This window comes from Mastigoproctus giganteus, chromosome 7 (assembly GCF_048544385.1).
Source record: "Mastigoproctus giganteus isolate SK-2022 chromosome 7, ASM4854438v1, whole genome shotgun sequence".
Classification (NCBI taxonomy): Eukaryota; Metazoa; Arthropoda; class Arachnida; order Uropygi; family Thelyphonidae; genus Mastigoproctus; species Mastigoproctus giganteus.
In genome coordinates, this window is record NC_143581.1 from 78,989,071 (window position 1) to 79,008,439 (window position 19,369).

Below are 19,369 nucleotides of genomic sequence, written 5' to 3' on the forward strand. Positions count from 1 at the left end.
AGTAATACATATGTAAACTGTAGTGTTTCTGAAATGCTTCATTTTCAATAAGCATCATAATTTAGTGAAAAAGTAACAAATACCAATGGACTAAGTCACTTTTCCATGCATTCATAACACACACACACACACACACTCACACACTTTTATATATTATGCAAAGGGCAGTCATCTACATAATAGTAGACAGCCACTGTTATAGATAAGAATAGAATAGTAGGGGGGGGGGGTGCGCGCGTTGCATTGTCCACGAAATCTAGACCTCATACCGTGGGTCTAGATTTCCTGGACAGTAAAGCAATATGAGATGAGGCATAATCAATTATTATAATTGAAATAATCGAATATATGTAAGTTACATTATGAGAGAGAGACTGATTATTGCACATTTCATAATTAACTAATCTAAATATAACTCATTAGATTTCGATTATTGAAATATCAATTATTGATCATTAAATCGTGCCCATCACAACCTCAGAATTCATAGTTTAGTCTAAAACAACCAATGGTTCCAGGCCAAACTACGAAATACAGCACCAGACTCCACCAATAATACAGTCTCCACCAAACTTCATTGTCAGTGGAACATCTAGCAGACAGCTTTCTCCAGGCATACGCCACGCATAAGAATGATTGTCAGACTGGTAGACTAATGTGTCACTACAAAGCACAGCTTTCAATTGGTTTACAGTCCAAGAATAGAAGGCCTTAGGCTGAGCTATACAGTATCTGGATTGGTCAACATGTAGCAGTCTGCTTCCACAGGTCCATGGTTCAAAAAGGGTGCGAGTTGCACCAAACTAGACAGTGTCTGGCATTAGTTGGGATATAGCAGTCCACTTCATTTGCAGAATGTTAACTCTGTCAATTGTGGCATCAGGCATTCACAATCGTACTGCTGTCTCCTTGAATACCTATAAACATATTTACAGTTATATGACATACGGTGCTGGATAAGAAGTGAGCAACTACCAATGAAGAGTTGTGTGGATATTGTACAGCAGTGCATGTGCATACCTATATGCTGCATCATAACCAGGTATCATCGTAAGGAGGGGCCATGGTGACCAGGCTTTTCAGTGTTTTTTTTTTATTTTTTAAATAGGCCTAGGAAAACTTATACATACATAAATAAATGTTTCATTGATTATCTTTATTTGAATATTAGGAAAGCATGTGACTAATACATGTTTTCCAAAAAAAAAAAAAAAAAAAAAAAAGTAATACATGTCACAAAAAATGACAATAATATATTATCTCCAAACATTTGGCAATATAACACATGGAGCAAACAAGGTTATGAAATATGTAAGAACATTATAAAATGAAAGAATAATAGAAGTATGTGTATACACTAAAATTGTGCATAAAATTGTTTACAAAAATTGCAAACTAGAAAAAAAACAATATTACACTCAGAGACTGGAAACCCTTGAGAGAGTAAAGAAGAAGCAAAACACCTCTTGCATTCTTTTTCTTTAAGAATTTTTGATTAAGGGGGACATAAGCCCCCTCTTACCCCTGAATATGCCCTGCACATACACACATTACATACAATATATACATAGTTAAGCTACCAGTGTGTTTTAATAGTATAAGCAGTTCAAAGACAGACGTAAGGTGTTTGAAATGACTCAAGAGGTGGACATCTGTCAACCTCTTGAAATGAGAAGAGTTGCAAAAGTTTAGGAAATATGGCAAGAGGACATTGTTTGAGCCTCAGAATGATGGCTGATATGAATAAAGAGATGATTTGCCAAATTTTGTATGAAGATTTAGGGATCAGGAAGGTTTCTACAAAATTTATGCTGCACAGCCTCAGAAGAAGCAAAGAGTGCCATCATGCAAAGTCTTTAACCAGACTTGTCAAGACAATCCTAATTTCCTTGATTTTATTTTCACTAGAAATGAGTGTTGGGTGTTTCAATACAACCTACTAGGTGGTAGATGACTCTCATCAACCGGTGAAATACCACCACTTTGCTTATTGGAGGCTTGAAGTGGTGGAACCCATGTTTAGTCTCTAGAGCTAAGTTCCGGTCAACCCTTCCCTATCTCTTCCCTCATGCAGTATGATTGATGACTCTTGAGGTTATGATGAACGTTGTGGCGAGATCCAATATTCCTTACATTTCGAGGGTACAGCTCTAAAACGGTTTTCGCAGGCCGGCCGCTAGTTAGTACACCGGACCGAACCTATTGGTAACTCTCTAGGAGGCTTCCGGATCAGCTAGTGTATAATCTTGCTACCTCTACTCTGCCAGATAGTGACTGGAGGGAGTCCGAGTAGTGTGTATGCGGGGAGCATTGTCGAGGCCACGTTATGTCAAGGATTTGGGTATATTCTTCCCACATGTACGCCATATCCAAAAATTTCATTACTTCATACAGCATGTCCCACCCACTTTTTCTTACTATTGAATACACCATGAATTGTCAAACTAATAGAACAAGCTTATCTGCGAAAAGATCTAAACCTCCCAAGGATTTCCTAATTCATTTCACAAATATACGTGGTCTCAATTCTAATCTCAACGATGTCCATTTCCACTTGCAGTCTGCCAAACCCCATGTACTTTTTCTGACAGAATCTCAGTTATCGGTTGATTCAACTACTGTTCATCTCAGATGCCCAAATTATTCGCTGTATGATTCCTTTCGCCTCAAAGGTGGTACTTGTGCATATGTCCGTTCTGATATTCCCTGTCAGAGACTTGGCAATTTGGAATCTCCTCTCTTTGATCTTCTCTGGCTTAAAATCTCTCTACCTCATTGTGTCAAATTCATCTGTTGTCTCTACCGTTCTCCCAACTCCACTAATCACTTGGAGCTCTTTGACTTCCTCTCGTTGCAACTTGACTTTCTCCAGTCCAACTTTCCTAACAGTGAGGTAATTTTCCTTGGTGATTTTAATGTTCACAACTCCAGCTGGCTTCCGTTTTCTAGTCACACCGACCCAGCAGGTCGAGATGCTGAGGCTTTTGCAATTACTAATGACCTAGCACAGATTGTTCATTTACCTACAAGAATACCGGACAATCCGAATCATACAGCCAATACGCTTGATCTTTTTCTCACAAACAACCCTTCTAAGTACACGGTCGAAGTGAGAGGTCCTTTAGGCACTTCAGATCACAACTTGGTGATTGTCTCTTCTCCAATGGAACCTTTATCTCATGGCTATTCCCAACCTCGTGTTGTTTGGCATTACAAGAATGCAAAATGGGATGACCTGCGAGACTTCTTTTCTTCTTTTCCTTGGTCAGATTACTGTTTCAAAACTCCTGATGTCAACGTTTGCTCAGATCGTGTGAGTGAAATTATTCTTGCGGGAATGGAATCCTTTATCCCACACTCCACTTTAAAATCTCGTCCTTTATCTAAACCTTGGTTTTCCAATAAATGTGCTAAGGCTGTTCAAGAGAAGAATGTTGCATATCGTAATTGGCTTGTTTCTAATTCTTCAGTTTCATTTTCTGCCTACACCAAAGCTCGCAACAATTGTAAAGCAGTTATTAATCAGTCCAAACTAGAGTTTGAACAGGCTAAGAGTAGAAAACTTGCTTCTTGCCCTAATGGTAGCCGAGCATTCTGGTCTCTTGCCAAAGCTATTGGCCGCAACTTTTGCCCATCTCTGCTTCCACCTCTGTCCAAACCAGATGGTTCTGTTGTCACTTCAGCCAAGGATAAAGCTGACCGGCTAGCATCCCATTTTTCTTCCAGCTCATGTATTAATGAACTCGGTAAAACACCTCCCACCATTCCCAACACGGTCCATTCAATGCCTCCTGTGGTCTTCCGTCAAAAGGATATCAGAAGGATTTTGATGAATCTTGATGCTAAGAAAGCTCCAGGTCCTGATGGTATTTCTCCACTTGTTCTCAAAATCTGTGCTCCTGAACTTACTCCTATTCTTTGCCGCCTTTTTTCACTTTCTTATTCCAAAGGTGTTTTTCCTTCTGCTTGGAAATTTGCTCATATCCAGCCAGTTCCTAAAAAGGGTGACAAATCCCTCCCATCCAATTATCGTCCCATTGCAATTACTTCTACTCTTTCTAAAGTAATGGAGAAATCAATTAACCGCCAACTCTTAAACTACCTAGAAACCTTCCGTCTGATCAACGATCGCCAGTATGGATTCCGTCGGTGTCGATCCACTGGTGATATTCTGGCTTATGTTACCCATTTATGGACTACTTCAATGGAAAGGTTCGGTGAAACACAAGCAGTTGCTCTTGACATCTCAAAGGCTTTCGATCGTGTTTGGCATAAAGGTCTTCTAAACAAGCTTCCATCTTATGGTTTGCCAACTGTTTTTAGTAATTGGTTATCCAGTTTTCTCTCTGATCGCTCACCGAGGGTGATGGTAGATGGCTCTCTGTCTTCTAACTTCTCCACTAATGCCGGTGTCCCCCAAGGTTCAGTTCTTTCCCCCACTCTTTTCCTCTTGTATATCAATGACCTTCTTCCATTGACTGGAAATCCTATCCATAGTTTTGCCGATGATAGCACATTGCATTCAACTTTCCATTTTGAGAAAACTTGCCCTGCTCAATCAGCTTCAACTTCTCGAAAATCTGCTACCAATTCCTTAAATGCCGATCTTCAGGTAATTCTCCAGTGGGGCAAAGACAACTTAGTTGATTTCAACCCTTCTAAAACTCAGTCTTGTCTTATATCTCGCAAAAAGGATTCTTCTGCTCCTATGCTTATCTTTAGTGACACTCCAATTTCTAGGCAAAAGGATATATCTCTTTTGGGGATTACCCTGACTTCTAATCTCTCTTGGCACAAGCACATTACAAATATTGCTTCCTCTGCATCTAAAAAACTTGGTTTTCTCTTTCGCTCTCAGCGTTACTTTTCTTCCAAACAGCTGCTCACTCTGTATAAATCGCAAATCCGCCCTGCCATGGAATATTGTTCCCACATTTGGGGTGGTGCCCCCAAAACCTCTCTCAGGCTTCTTGATTCCATTCAGAAGAGGGTAGTTAGGTTAATTAATGATTCATCTCTAACGGAGTCTCTCCACTCGCTTTCTCATAGACGTACTGTTTCTGCTGCATGCCTCTTCTACAGATATTTCCATGGGCACTGTTCTTCTGAATTGGCTTCTATAATTCCCGCTCTCTCTTTCAAAACATTCCGAACACGTGCCGCCACCAGCCAACATCCATTTACTGTCCAACTTCAAACCCACAGAACCAACTTTTCATCTTCCTCATTTATTCATTCAACTGCCGTTTTCTGGAACAACCTTCCTTCATACGTATTTCCTGAAAATTACAAATCTACAGAAGTTCAAGTCCAATGTCAACAAATATCTTCTTTCGTCTTCTCAACCTCCAACCCAAGCACGGTACTAAGTACTATAGGTTCTAATACCTCTCGTGTTTGGGGTTCACATAAAAAAAAAAAAAAAAAAACCTAGAAACAAAGAATCAGAGCATGCTACAGACTTCAAAATCATCACCAAGCCCCAAAACGTTTTGTTTACAGAAGTCTAAGATCAAGATTAAGCTGATCGATCATTTTTTTTGACAAATGATTTACAAGGAATTTGAATCTGAAGGGGAGAGATCAATACTGTGTTTTACCTGCAGTGCTTCAAAGACTACTGAAGTGCATTTCCCATGTAGGGCCACAATTTTAAGAGAAAAGCTGACGGTTCTTATTGCAGAACCATGCCTCCACCTATTCCATACTTGTTGTGAAGACATTTGACAAAACATGGTGTTGTACAAATCAACCATCCACCCTACACTCCTAATCTAGCACCAGCAGAATAATTCCTTTTTCCCAAGTTGAAAACCACTGTCAAAAGGAAAGAGATTTCAGGATATTGAGGACATAAAGAAAAATGTAACTGCCGAATTGAACTTCATCTCTTCGGATACTGTTGCTGACTCTTTTCAAAAACTTTTAGAATAGTGTAATAAGTGCACTGAATCAGGTGGCGATTACTTTCTATAAAAATAAAATCATTTTTGAGCTTCACTTTGTGTTGTTTTTATTGCACCAGTCAGTGTATGAGGTATTGCCATACCTCATATACTACGCACATACATATGTGTATATATGACATGAGCTAGCATGTTGTCCATAAGATGTAAAAATTTTTTAGTATAATTTTTCAATTAAGAAAAATGGACTGTTTACAGATGTGTTAATAAAACATTGAAAGGTGGGTTGCATGAGAATTAAACAATTTTTGAAACTTGAAAAAATTTTTAAAATGCCATTCCGTGTTACAGCATAGTATTACTTCTCCCTATATCTTGCTGCATAGTTCCCACAGGGTATTAGGCAACTTTAATTATACCATGCAACTGAAATCTTTGCCATGTTTACAGCAATACTGAGAGTAGGGCACACAGTGTAACACACCTGTTTGCATGAATTTACACGAATTCAAGACAAACAAATGGTACACATCATTCATAAACTTCATCATCTGAAGTTTTAAAAATTATTTTTAAATAAATTTTTTCAATTAAAAAAGGGATTGTTCACAAATTTACTAATAAAATATTAAAAGGATGGGAGTGGAAAAAAATTGAACAAATTTTTTAAAAATTTAAAAATTATCTTTTTCAGGGAAAAAGCACCTGCTCATGTGACAGGAAAAAAAAAAAAAAAAAAACATGCCTGCTGAAGAGTTAAACTAATTTATTTCATAGGCCATATAGCTTTCACTACAAGTCTATTAAAATAATCGAAGATAATTTTGTTATACAGCTTTCTGGATGTTTTGTGCATTCTCTGTAGAAACAACAATACTGTACTATATCAGCAAAATACCACATTTGGCTGAGTGGTGTTGCACTTCTACTGGAGGCAAAATTAAATTCTGAATTCATACTATTTACTTCGTAGAAATTTTCGGGAGAAACTCACTCCATTTTGTGACTCAGTGTCTGAGAAATATTGCATATGAAGTTTTAAAAAAAAATTTCATAAGGATTTAGATGTTAGCAATTATTCATAACCATCAGCATAATTCCTAGACTGACCATACCTTTATGAGATTCAAGCAGATGAGGATAATGATTAGGAGAATTTCCAATATGGGAAAACATTCCAGCATATGGTCCACTGTCAGCAGAAGTTAAAGAAACCATAGAAGGATACAAAGGATACATGTTTCCATTAATTCCATACCTAGCATAGCCTAAATTTAAAAAATATACATATTATGAAACTGTTCTAATAATATATACATATTAAAGTATATTTTCAAAATAAAAATTACCTGTAAACATTAGTTATGCTTAAGGTGAAACATATATAAAACTTTATAAAAAGTTTATTTCTAAATGCTTATGCTTAGAAATGTTATTTCTAAGCATAAATATTAGTTATGCTTAGAAATAACCCTCAAATATCATTTAATACAGCTTTTCATCTAACTTGCTACATAACATTAATATACTTTAGAACAGTGGTTTTCAACCGAGGTGCCACAACAACATTCCAGGGGTGCCACATAATTTGGGTTTAATTTACTTAAACCTATTTTTAAGTATTTATTTCATTATAAAAAGGTACATCATTATAATAACTATCATATAACATTTTTTTTTTTAAATATTAGATACACACTTGGATCTCTAACAGACAGAAAATTGAGTACGGGTGCCAAAAAATAAAATAATTAAGGGTGCCATGATTTAAAAAAAAAAAGGTCAAAAACCACTGCTTTAGAAGATTAGGTCACTAACTTTTTCTATATCAGTGATGATATAGAAAAGGTTAGTTTTTTTCTACATCTTTGATGTCTTGAAGTGCTAGTCAAGACATCCAAGGTAGATATTGTTGGCATATCAGAGACATGGTGTCGCACAGACATAAGCAGTGCAGAACTGGAATTTGGGGAGTACAATGTGTACAGAAAGGATAGACAGGACAGGAAAGGAGGAGGGGTTATTCTGTTAGTTAAGAAACACAAAATCTAAGGAAGTGCATCCAATTGATGTTGGTAGACAATGCAATTTTGAGTATGTATGGTGTGACATAAGCATTGGGAAAGGAAAAATAAGTAGGTGTGTGTTATAGGCCTAATGAATCTGATGAGTATAATGAGCAATTGTGCAGAGAAATAGAGTGGGCAAGTAAATTAGAGTGCCTTATAATGGGGGATTTTAATTTCCCAGATGTTGACTGGAATTTGTGGATTGGTCACTCACACACTAGCAAGGCTATGATGGATTTATTTCTACAGCAGCATGTTTGGGAGACAACTAGAGGGAGTAATACTCTTGACCTCATTATCAGTATTGATTCTTCATGCATTAAGAATCTGCAGATAAAGGGACCACTAGGTGGCAGTGATCACAGTGTGCTGAAGTGGGATTTACTCAAAGAGGTAACTACCATCAAGATTAAAGGGAAGGGTTTTTGCTTTCGTAAAGGTGACTACGGTGGTCTGAGATAGTATTTGAATTCTATACGGTGGAACCAACTGATGATGTTACCAACAGCAAATTCAAAATGGGAAGCATTCAAAGAATTAATCTTGGAAGCTACTAAGCTTTTCATACCAACAAAGAAATATTGTTCAGGATTTAGACCTAAATTGATGACAGATGAACTAATTAGAGATGTGACAAAGAAAAATGCATGGGATACATATAAATTAACATATGACACAGCAGCCTATGATAGATATAAGCTTGTCTGTAACCAAGTTATAAAGGAGGTGAAGGCAGATTACGAGAAATCTTTGGCAAAGGATGCAAAGAAAAACAGCGAAGAGTTCTTTACTTATGTAAAAACTCTAGAAGGAAGGGGATGAATCAGATTGATCCACTTGATATCAATGATTCAACTGTTGATGATCCTGCTCAGGTAGCTAACAAACTAAATGAATATTCTGCATCAACATTCACACATGAGTTATTCAGGGAGGTGAATGCCAAAGGTGTATTCAACTCGGGCAGTAAGCCAGATAATCTTGTAATAATTGAGAGTAAAGTGGAGAAGAAATTGTTGAAGATAAACGCAAGAAAGGCACCTGGGATGGATGGAATCTATCCAGTTATACTAAAGGAGTTGGCAAAGGAAGTAAGCAAACCTTTAGCCATAATTATGAGAGCTTCTCTGGACTCAGGGGAGGTACCCATGGACGGGAGATATGCAAATGTGACCCCAATCCACAAAGGAGGATCAAAGGGATACACAGGTAATTACAGACCTGTTAGTTTAACTTCTGTTCCAGGGAAATTAATGGCGGCACTGGTTAAAGAAGCATTGCAGTATCATCTAGACAAGACTTCAGTTATAGCTCAGACAGCATGGGTTTGTTAAGGGGAAGTTGTGTCTGACTAATTTGATTGGATACTGTGATGTAGTCACAAAGGAACTGGATGCAAAGAATAACTTTGATATCATATATTTGGATCTTCGAAAAGCCTTTGATACTGTTACACATGGAAGACTGCTGCACAAATTGGAGCAGTGTGGCATTGAAGTCAAATTGCTGCTATGGATAAAGGGATGGTTGAGTGGGGGAAGACAGAGTGGTAAATCAATGGACACTGCTCTTTGTGGACTAACGTTATTAGTGGAGTCCCTCAGGGTTCAGTGTTGGGTCCATTGTTGTTTTCTGTATTTATAAATGATATTGATGATGGTATATCATGCTTAATGTCCAAGTTTGCAGACAATACAAAGGTTGGCAGGGTTGCTAATGACACTAATGACAGTACACTGCTGCAACAGGATCTAGAAAAGTTTAGCAGATGGGTTGAGAAATGGGTGGCAAATGAAGTTTAACATTGACAAATGTAAAGTACTACATATGGGAAGTAGTAATACCACAGTAACATATCAATTCTGTGGTACCACACTGACAGTGGTACAGAATGAAAAGGACCTGAGGGTAATTGTGCAGCCAGATATGATAGCTCATGGTGTCTTGTCAATGATATACAGGAATTTTTCTAGCAGGGATAAGGAGGTGATTATTCCCTTGTCAGACCACAATGGCCATGGTCAGACCACACTTGGGTACTGTATACAGGTCGGGAGGCCTCATTTTAAGAAGGATGTAGAGCTGTTGGAACGAGTACAGATAAGGGAAACAAAATTAGTGAATGGAATAATGGGTTGCTCTTACGAAGAAAGGCTTAAGTTTTGAAGATTACAGTGTTTGGAGACTAGGCACCTGCGAGGTGATCTGACTGAGATGCATAAAGCTTTGCATGGTTTGAGCATGCTCAATGCTGATGGGATTCTTTCTCTCGCTCAGAATAATCACCTGAGAGGACATAGACAAAGACAATTGTAGGATAGGGTGTGCGGAAGTTTGCCTTTAGCCAGCAGGTAGTTGGTTGGTGGAACAGACTTCCATCCTTTGTTGTGGAAGGTGATAGCTTAAATAGATTCAAGGCAGAACTTGACAAACATTTGGAGTGAGTGGATGGGTGAAATAAGGGGTTTTTTTTTTTTTTGGCTGATGCTATATAAACTTGCTTTCTTGCATCATGTGCCTATGCTAATGATCATCCTAACTTAAACATTGGAGAGCTGTTAAAAACCTATTCATGAACATCAAATATAACAATTGGTTAAAAGCATAACATTTGCTACCATTAACACAGTTTTAAGATAATATTCCAAATATGCAATTAAGAAATGAAAAAAAATTAAAAAAAAAGAAAAGAGGTATTAAGAAATCCAGAAAAACCAAAAATAAGTAAAATAATCAAAATATACACCCAAAACTTTCCAAAGTTCCACATGTTCAAGGGATCATCCATTAATATGGGATATAAATGAAAAAGATACAATTTTGCCTGAGATGGGGATATGGGGGAAAAAAATGTGGAATTATGGGCATCCAAAAAAGATATTTCTTCATGACATCGAAGGTATTATAAACAGAGCTAACATTACACCAAATGTAATAAAACTCCAATCAAGTTCAATGACAGTCATTCTAATTGTGACACAATAGTTTTTAAATCAGTGTTTGACTGAACTAACAATCTAACCTAACATAAATGGTTAATGCCATGAGATGCTACCTGAAATTTTATTAGTTGACCAAAAACATTTGTGCAGTTCTTTCAAGGTTAATATTTTGTCAAAATATTATGTGCAAACTATTGTAGAGGGCAACAAAAGTAAAAAGTTACAAAAAATGGCTGCTCCAATTATAGTTATTTGTGAATGTTGATATTACAAGTATAACCTGAAAACAAACACACACAAGCAGCTCATAAAATATTTCAGCATTCAGAGAAGTTTATTGAGTTAACGCACAGCCGAAAAATTATTCAAAAATTTTTCAGGTTATAAGTCATTTAATGAAGCTTAGACTCACACAACCAACAACAACAAACTGCAGACTATCAATATTTCAGCCATTTCTTCTGCATCAGAATAATGAGATATTTTTGGACTAGTTGTTGAATAGCTTATTGGCATTAGTTGAGGCATATGATGCAAGAAAGCAAGCGTATACAGCATCAGCCAAAAAAAAAAAAACATTCCTATTTCACCCATCCAGTCACTCCAAATGTTTGTCTACTTCAGCCTTAAATTTATTTAAACTATCAACTTCCACAACAACAGATGGAAGTCCATTCCAGCAATCAACCACCTGCTGGCTAAAGGCAAGCTTCCCCACATCTATTCTACAACTGTCTTTCCTCAATTTGAATCTATGCCCTTCTCGGGTTCTTAATCTGAGCAAACTGAAGTATCCCATCAGCAATAAGCCTGCTCAAACCATTCAAGTCCTTAAACGCCTCAATCAGATCACCTCCCAGGTCCCTAGTCTCCAGATGCTGAAACTTGCAGAACTTAAGCACCTCTTGGTAAGAGCACCCCTTTGTTCTTCTCACCAATCTTGTTGCCCTTCTCTGTACTTGTTCTAGCAACTCTACATCCTTCCTAAAATGAGGCCTCCAGACCTGTACACAGTACTCAAGGTGTGGCCTGATCATTGCCTTCCACAAAGGTATAATCACATCATTGTCTCTGCTAGCAAAATTCCTATATATCATTGACAAAACTCCATGACCTGTTCTGGCAGCTTGTCTGCACTGCCCAGCACCGAACCCTGGGGGAATCCGCTAATAACATTAGTCCACGTAGAGCACTTCATATCTGACGGCACAATTACCCGTCTTTTTAATTCACCACCTCCTTAAGTGTAGTACCACAGAGTTGGTACATTTCTCTTGGGTTACTGCTACCAATATGCACTTTGCATTTGTCAGTGTTAAACTTCAGTTGCCACTTCTCAGCCAATCTGCCTAACTTTTCTAGATCCTGTTCCAGTAACATACTGTCTTACTTGTTATTAACAACCTTACCAACCTTTGTATCATCTGCAAACTTTGACTTTAAACCTGATATACTTTCATCAATAAATACACAAAACAACAATGGGCCCAGCACCGAACCCTGGGGGAATCCGCTAATAACATTAGTCCACGTAGAGCAGTGTCCATTTATTACCACTCTCTGCATTCTCCCACTCAACCATTCCTCTATCCATTGCAACAACTTACCCTTAAGGGCATACCGCTCCAATTTGTACAGCAGTCTTCCATGTGTAACAATATATCAAAAGCTTTCCTGAAATCCAAGTATATGATATCACAATAATTTTTTGCATCCATTTCCTTTGTGACTGCATCATATTATCCAATCAAATTTGACAGACAAGACTTCCCCTTAACCAACTCATGCTGTGGCTGAACTATTATTACTGCAGTCTTGTCTAGGTGATCCTACTTCACTTCTTTAACCAGTGACTTCATTATTTTCCCCGGAACAGAAGTTAAACTAACAGGTCTATAATTATTTGTATCACCCGTTGAACCCCCCCTTTGTGAATTGGGTTACATTTATCCATCTCCAGTCCATGGGGACCTCCCCTGAATCTAAGGATGCTCTCATAATTATGGCTAAGGATTTGCTTACTTCTCTCTCTGCATCCTTCATTATAAATGGATAGATTCCATCTACCACAGGTGCCTTTTTTATGTTTAACTTCAACAACTTCTCCTACACTTTGCTCTGTCATTACATAATCCTTTACCTCCCTGTTAGAGTTTAATAAACTTCTGTCCTCCCCTTCCTTACAGAATTCCTCGTGTGTGAATGTAGATGCAAAATACTCATTCAGTTTGTTAGCTATCTGAGCAAGATCATCAACAGTCAAACCACCAACATCAAGTGAACCAATCTGATTCATCCCCTTTCTTCTAGAATTTACATAAGTAAAGAAGTCTTTGTTGTTTTTCTTTGCATCCTTTGCAAAGGCTTTCTCATAATCAGCCTTTGCTTGCCTAACCTCCTTTGTGACTTGATTACAGACTGGCTAACATCTGCCATAGGCTTCTGTGTGACCTGTTAATTTATATGTATCCCACGCATTTTTCTTCTCTGCCACAAGCCTCATTAGTTCATCTGACATCCATTTATGTCTAAATCTTGAACAGGATTTTTTAGTTGGTATGAAAAACCTAGTAGCTTCCAAGATTAATTCCTTGAAGGCTTCCCATTTAAAATTCACTGTTTTTAATATCATCAGTTGTTCCCACCGTGTAGAATTTAAAAACTGTCTGAGACCACTGCAGACACCTTACGAAAACAAAAACCCTTCCCTTTACCCTTGATGGTAGTTACATCTTTAAGTAAATCCCACATCAGTACACTGAGATCACTATCACCTAATGGTTCCATTATCTGCAAATTCTTAATGCATGAATAATCGCTGCTGATAATCAGGTCAAGAGTAGTACTCCCTCTGGTTGCCCCTCAAACATGTTGCTGCAGAAAACAATCCAATGAATCCACAAAAGTCTTGCTAGCGTGTGAGTGACCAACCCACAATTTCCAGTCAATATCTGGATAGTTAAAAATCGCCCATTGCAAGGCATTCTGATTGACTGGCCCACTCAATTAGTTTGCACAATTGTTCGTTGTACTCACCAGGGTCATTAGGCCATTAAGTCAGTTTCCCGGCTGTTTTAGAGCAGTTAAGCTTCGAAATAGGTCTAATAGAATGGATGACAGTTCAAGGGGCACCCCTACCTCGCAGGGCACGGCTACATCGTCATGCAGTAGATCCCCTCAGCATAGGAAAAGTTCCAAATGTAAAAGTGTGCAACGTTCCAAAGTAAGTAACAGTTCGAAAAATACCATGCACAATGTTCAGAAGGATCTTTACTTGGCCAAGACAAATAAGAATTTGGAGAAGTTGATGAAATGCACACCACCTGTTTCCCTTGGTGTGTCTCCATGCGATGGAATAGAGTATGCTAGATCAAGGGAATTTTTACCCAGATCGTGCGAGGGAACCTGTAGATTTAGCTGAGAAAATATCTTTTAAAACATTTAGTGAGCTTTCTCTCTCCCTTCGCAAAGATCTGGAGGAATTTCTTTTTCAGGAGAAAAAAGGTGTTGGTATGAGGATTGTAAAGGGGGTAACCTTTCAAGATGGCGCACACTTGAAAGTGCCTACATGATGTTGGCATTGAAAATGAACGTTTAAAGGAGAAGGCCACTGGCTTAGAGAAGGTACTAGATGCGAATGAGAAACAACTGAGAGAGATCCAGATCAAAGAAGAATGGCTTACTAAGGAACTGTTTAATGCTTCCTTGTTGGGGGCAGAAAATAAATGTTTAAAGGATAACATTACATCCTTGGAGGTGAAATTGGAGGAATACAAACAAAAAATTGAAGGACTGAAAAATAAAGATAGTGATATGGTAAGAGAACTATATAGTAAGGTAATCCAGCATAGAACACCTCAGAATCAGGTGAACATCGAGGGAAAAGGACAAACTAAGGGCAGAAATGAAAGTCAAGTGTGCTTGTCTTCCTCATCATTGGATGGAACAGGAGGATGTGTTCTGATAGTCAAAGCAGCTGAGAGATCAAGATTGAAAAATAGTGATGAGGTGCATTTAGCAGTAACTAGAGAGCTTAAAATCAGCTTAAAGAAAATTAGGATAAGGAGGCTTTGGAAGATTAGGGATAACAGTGTGGTATTGGAGATGCAAACAGAAAAGGGGCTACGAGAGGTAAAGGAATGCAAAAGTATTAAACGATTGGGGGTGATTCTCTCGACTCCAAAGGAGCCAGGTTGAAAAATAATATTGTATAATGTGGAAAAAACGATCAACAAGGAAGACCTGTTAGAAGACTTATACAACAAAAATTTACTAAATATGAACATCTCTAGGGAGGAATTGGAAACGGAGATATTTGTCCGTTTTTGTAATATTAATAAAGCAAAAACAGGAAATAACTGGGTCCTCCAGGTGTCAAGGCATATTAGAAGTTATTTGTAGTAGTAGTAGTAGTGGCATCTGATGCAAGAAAGCAAGTGTATGAGCTTATGCAGCATCAGCCAAAAAAAAAAAAAAAAAAACACATTCCCTCCAAATGCGGGTCCAGTTCCTCCTTTCCTTAAATTTATTTAACCTATCAACTTCCACAACAACAGATGGAAGTTTGTTCCAGCAATTAACCACCCACTGGCTAAATGCAAATTTCTGCACATCTATTCTACATCTGTCTTTTCTTAATTTGAATTTATACCCCCTTAGGTTCGTAATCTGAACAAGTGGAAGGATCCCATCAGAATTCAGCATGCTCAACCCATTCCAGGCCTTATACACCTCAATCAGGTGCCTAGTCTCCAGCCACTGCAATTTGCAGAACTTAAGCCTCTCTTGGTAAGAGAATCTCCTTCATTCCCCTCACCAATCCTGTTCCCATTCTCTGTACACGCTCAAGCAAATCCACATCCTTCCTAAAATGAGGCCTCCAGACCTGTACGCAGTACTCAAGGCATGGCATTGCCTTATACAGAGGGACAATCACCTCCTTTTCCCTGCTGGCAAAATTCCTATATATCATTGACAAAACCTCATGTCCTGCCCTGGCAGCCTGTCTGCATTGCTCAGAAAACTTCATATCTGACTGCACAATTACTCCCAGGTCTTTTTCATTTTCTACCACCTTAAGTGTAGTACCACACTGTTGGTACGTTTCTCTGGGGTTACTTCTACCTATATGCACTACTTTGCATTTGTCAAGGTTAAACTTCAGTTGCCACTTCTTAACCCATCTGCCCAAATTATCTAGATCCTGTTGCAGTAGCACACTGCCATTACTGTCATTAACAACCCTGCCAACCTTTGTACCATCTGCAAACTTCGACACTAAGCCTGATATACCTTCATCAATATCATTGATAAATATACAAAACAACAGAGGACCCAACACCGAACCCTGTGGGACTCGACTAATAACATTAGTCCACGAAGAGCAGCACCCATTAATTACCACCCTCTGTCTCTACAGGATATCAACTTTCAGCACGTGTACTCTGTGCAGATGAACCAGACTTAAGAGCTGCAATTGTAGTGTTTAATAAGGACATAGTTATTACTGTTATAAATTCGTTGTGCTCTTCACAGATGGTGTGCATAGGGGTGGAGTCAAATTTTGCATCATTCTATCTATGTTGTATGTATTGTCATCACTCAACAGACATTAATTTCTACATCAGGTATATGGAACTGGTTCAAAATTGCTTGGGTAGTTATTCAATAATATTTGAAATGGATTGTAACGCAAGGTCAGCATTGTGGTTTGATAGAATTACAAATGATCATGATCGTCAACTAGATGAATTCTTGGCTTTTTTTTTTTTTTTTTTTTTTTTTTTTGTAGTTGTTGGCGCATTGGCTTCTGTGGCTATAATGCACCTTCCAAGGTTTTTGCAGTACTCTGATCCAAGCCCGAGGCGGGATTCGAACCCGCGACCTTTGGGTTGCTAGGCAGGCACTTTACCCACACGGCTAGCCCGGTCGGCTCTTGGCTTGTTTAATCAAAATCTACCAAGTTCAGATAGTACTTTCTTCACTGTTAATGGAGAATCAAATATTGACTTGACAATCTGTAATGTAAGGGCAGCTGGTATTGTGGACGATTGGCGATTAAGAGCAGACTGGGTCTGCTCTGATCATCAGGCCATTGTATTTTCTGTCAGGGACATAACAAAACTAGCTCCATCTCAGGAACATTTACGACGATTTGCTATCGAAAATGCAAAGTGGAATAGGTTTGACGAACATATTCATGTCCGACTTGGGAATCTGGGCATTTGGGCATTCAGTCAGATGTATGGAGAGAATGCAGTGGAGTTACTATGAAGCAAAAGAACTGTAATAGAATTCCAGTTGTTATTGTTTGTTCGTTTGTTATTTGGTTTTTAGGAGCATTAGCAGCTAAGGCCATATTGCTCCGGGAATATGCAGTAGTCATTCCCTGACCTTTCCGCATCCTCCGTATTTGGTGGTGACGGGCTCGAGCCCCGGTCTAATCAAGATGCGTGTGCTATGCACTGCTGCTCCTTCCCACCTGGCTATGGAGGCACCTAGGATTCCAGTTAAATGGTGGTCTGGTATGTTAAGTCAACTTCGGAAGCAGGTTCAAAAAGCGTAGAAGAGGTACCAAAGAAGTAGGTGTAACAATGGGGAGGAGGAGGTTAATGCACTTAAAGTAGAGTATCAGAGGATACAGAGTGCATATGTGGTTATGATATCTAAATCAAAATTAACTGCCTGGAGAATGTTGGTTAGAACAGTGGGCAATAAGAACCCATGGGAAATTGTATATAAGCTATATATATATATATTTACTGGCAAGACTAAAATATATAATGGAGATATAGCATACTCTATTGGAGGTGTTGACCAGGAAAATACAAGTTGGAGAGAAAGTTTGTCTGTGATTTTGGATCATCTCATTGGAGATACTATCTCTGAGCAAGATGATGAGGAACATATATTGATGAAAAGGCTTAATCATGCTTACTCTGGAGTACATGACAAGGATCCCTTTAGCCTGATTGAACTCTGTGATGCAGTGCAACGCATAAGTTACAATAAATTCCCAGGGATGGACCTCATTGAAGGAGAGGTCATTAAACGGGCTCATCGACTGATACCAGGAATCCTTCTTGAAGTTTTTAATAGCTGCCTGCATGACGGAGCCTTTCCATCACCATGGAAGGATGCCCTATTAAAGCTGATACTGAAGGGACCATCTAGGCCAAAGAATGATCCACGATCTTATCGACCTATTGCCCTCCTCCCTGGATTAGGAAAGGTGTTTGAAAAGATGCTGGCAAGATGGATTACTGACTATACTAAAAGAAACAAAAAAAAAAAAAAAAAAAAAAAACTTAGTCCTGGCAGCCAATATGGTTTTACTCCAGGTTGTGGAACAAAAGATGCACTTCTGTTATTGCAAAATTATATATTAGGCTCGAACAGTAAGTATGCCCTGGAAATCTTTATTGACTTTGAGAGAGGTTTTGACTCCATTCAATGGAGCAGCGTTCTTATGATGTTGAGACTTGCAGGCTGTTCAACTAAGATCTTTAGGTGGTAAAGGACTTCGCGCACCGTACAGTGACTGTTTAGTAGTCAGTTGATTCTATTGTACGAGAGGTGACCGGGGGATGTCCATAAGGATTGGTTTTTGGACTACTAATGTGGAACCTAGTTTTGGAGGACTGGTTGCGTAGGAACTTCGAGCATACGGAGATGGTGGCATATGCCGATGATCTTGTCTTGCTTATCGAAGGAAATTCACGGATGCAACTAGAAACCAGGTCACAGCAGGTTTTATTTGAACTTAATAACTGGTGTAGGTTACATAAACTGACTGTATCAGGAACCAAAACAAGGACAATGGTCTTCAAGGGCCAATTTTCGAGTAGAAGACCCCCAGTTGTGAGAATGAATGGGTAGAGCCTAAAATCAGCAAGGCAATTAAAATATGTAGGCATTATGTTTGACGGATCTTTGACTTTCAACTCACATGTTACTTATCTATCAGAAAAGGTAAGGAAATTTATTGGGATGATTATTCGAATCACTAGAGTTGGCTGGGGAATAAAAGGTAAGGCACTGAACTTGCTATATGAATGTGTATATATCCCCATGGTAATGTACGGTGCACCAATTTGGTTTGAGCGTGTAAGTGGAAAAGTATTTACTAGAAAGCTCAGTTCCCTTCAAAGAGTAATGCTCCTTAGGGTGTGCATGGCATGCAGAACTGTGTCAACCCTAGCTTTGCAGGGTGTGACTGGAAAATTGCCTATTGATCTGCATTTCTTGTATTGTGCATTGGCTTACTTCATCCGCCGTGGCATTCCCTGTTCTTTTCTGAATATACAGGTAGACATCTTGGCAGATCCCAGGAAGGAAAGGACATTAATCCGGGATGCTTTGATAAAAGTCTGGCAAGAGCGTTGGAGTATTTGTGATAAAGGGCAGATTACACAAAAATTTTTCCCAGATTTAAGAAATGCAGCCTCGATAA

The 19,369-nt window shown here is 38.6% G+C and overlaps 1 protein-coding gene across 3 annotated transcripts in view; it reads right to left on the reverse strand.

Annotated features, from left to right (window-relative positions):
• The window catches only part of LOC150083015 (uncharacterized), a 487,383-nt gene that overhangs the window by 345,642 nt on the left and 122,372 nt on the right, over positions 1-19,369 (reverse strand). For all 3 annotated transcript variants that reach the window (XM_090377743.1, XM_090377741.1, XM_090377742.1), the window contains exon 4: positions 7,022-7,174. In XM_090377743.1, coding sequence (XP_090233869.1) covers positions 7,022-7,174 — 153 coding nt within the window. The remainder of the gene's footprint in view (positions 1-7,021; positions 7,175-19,369) is intronic.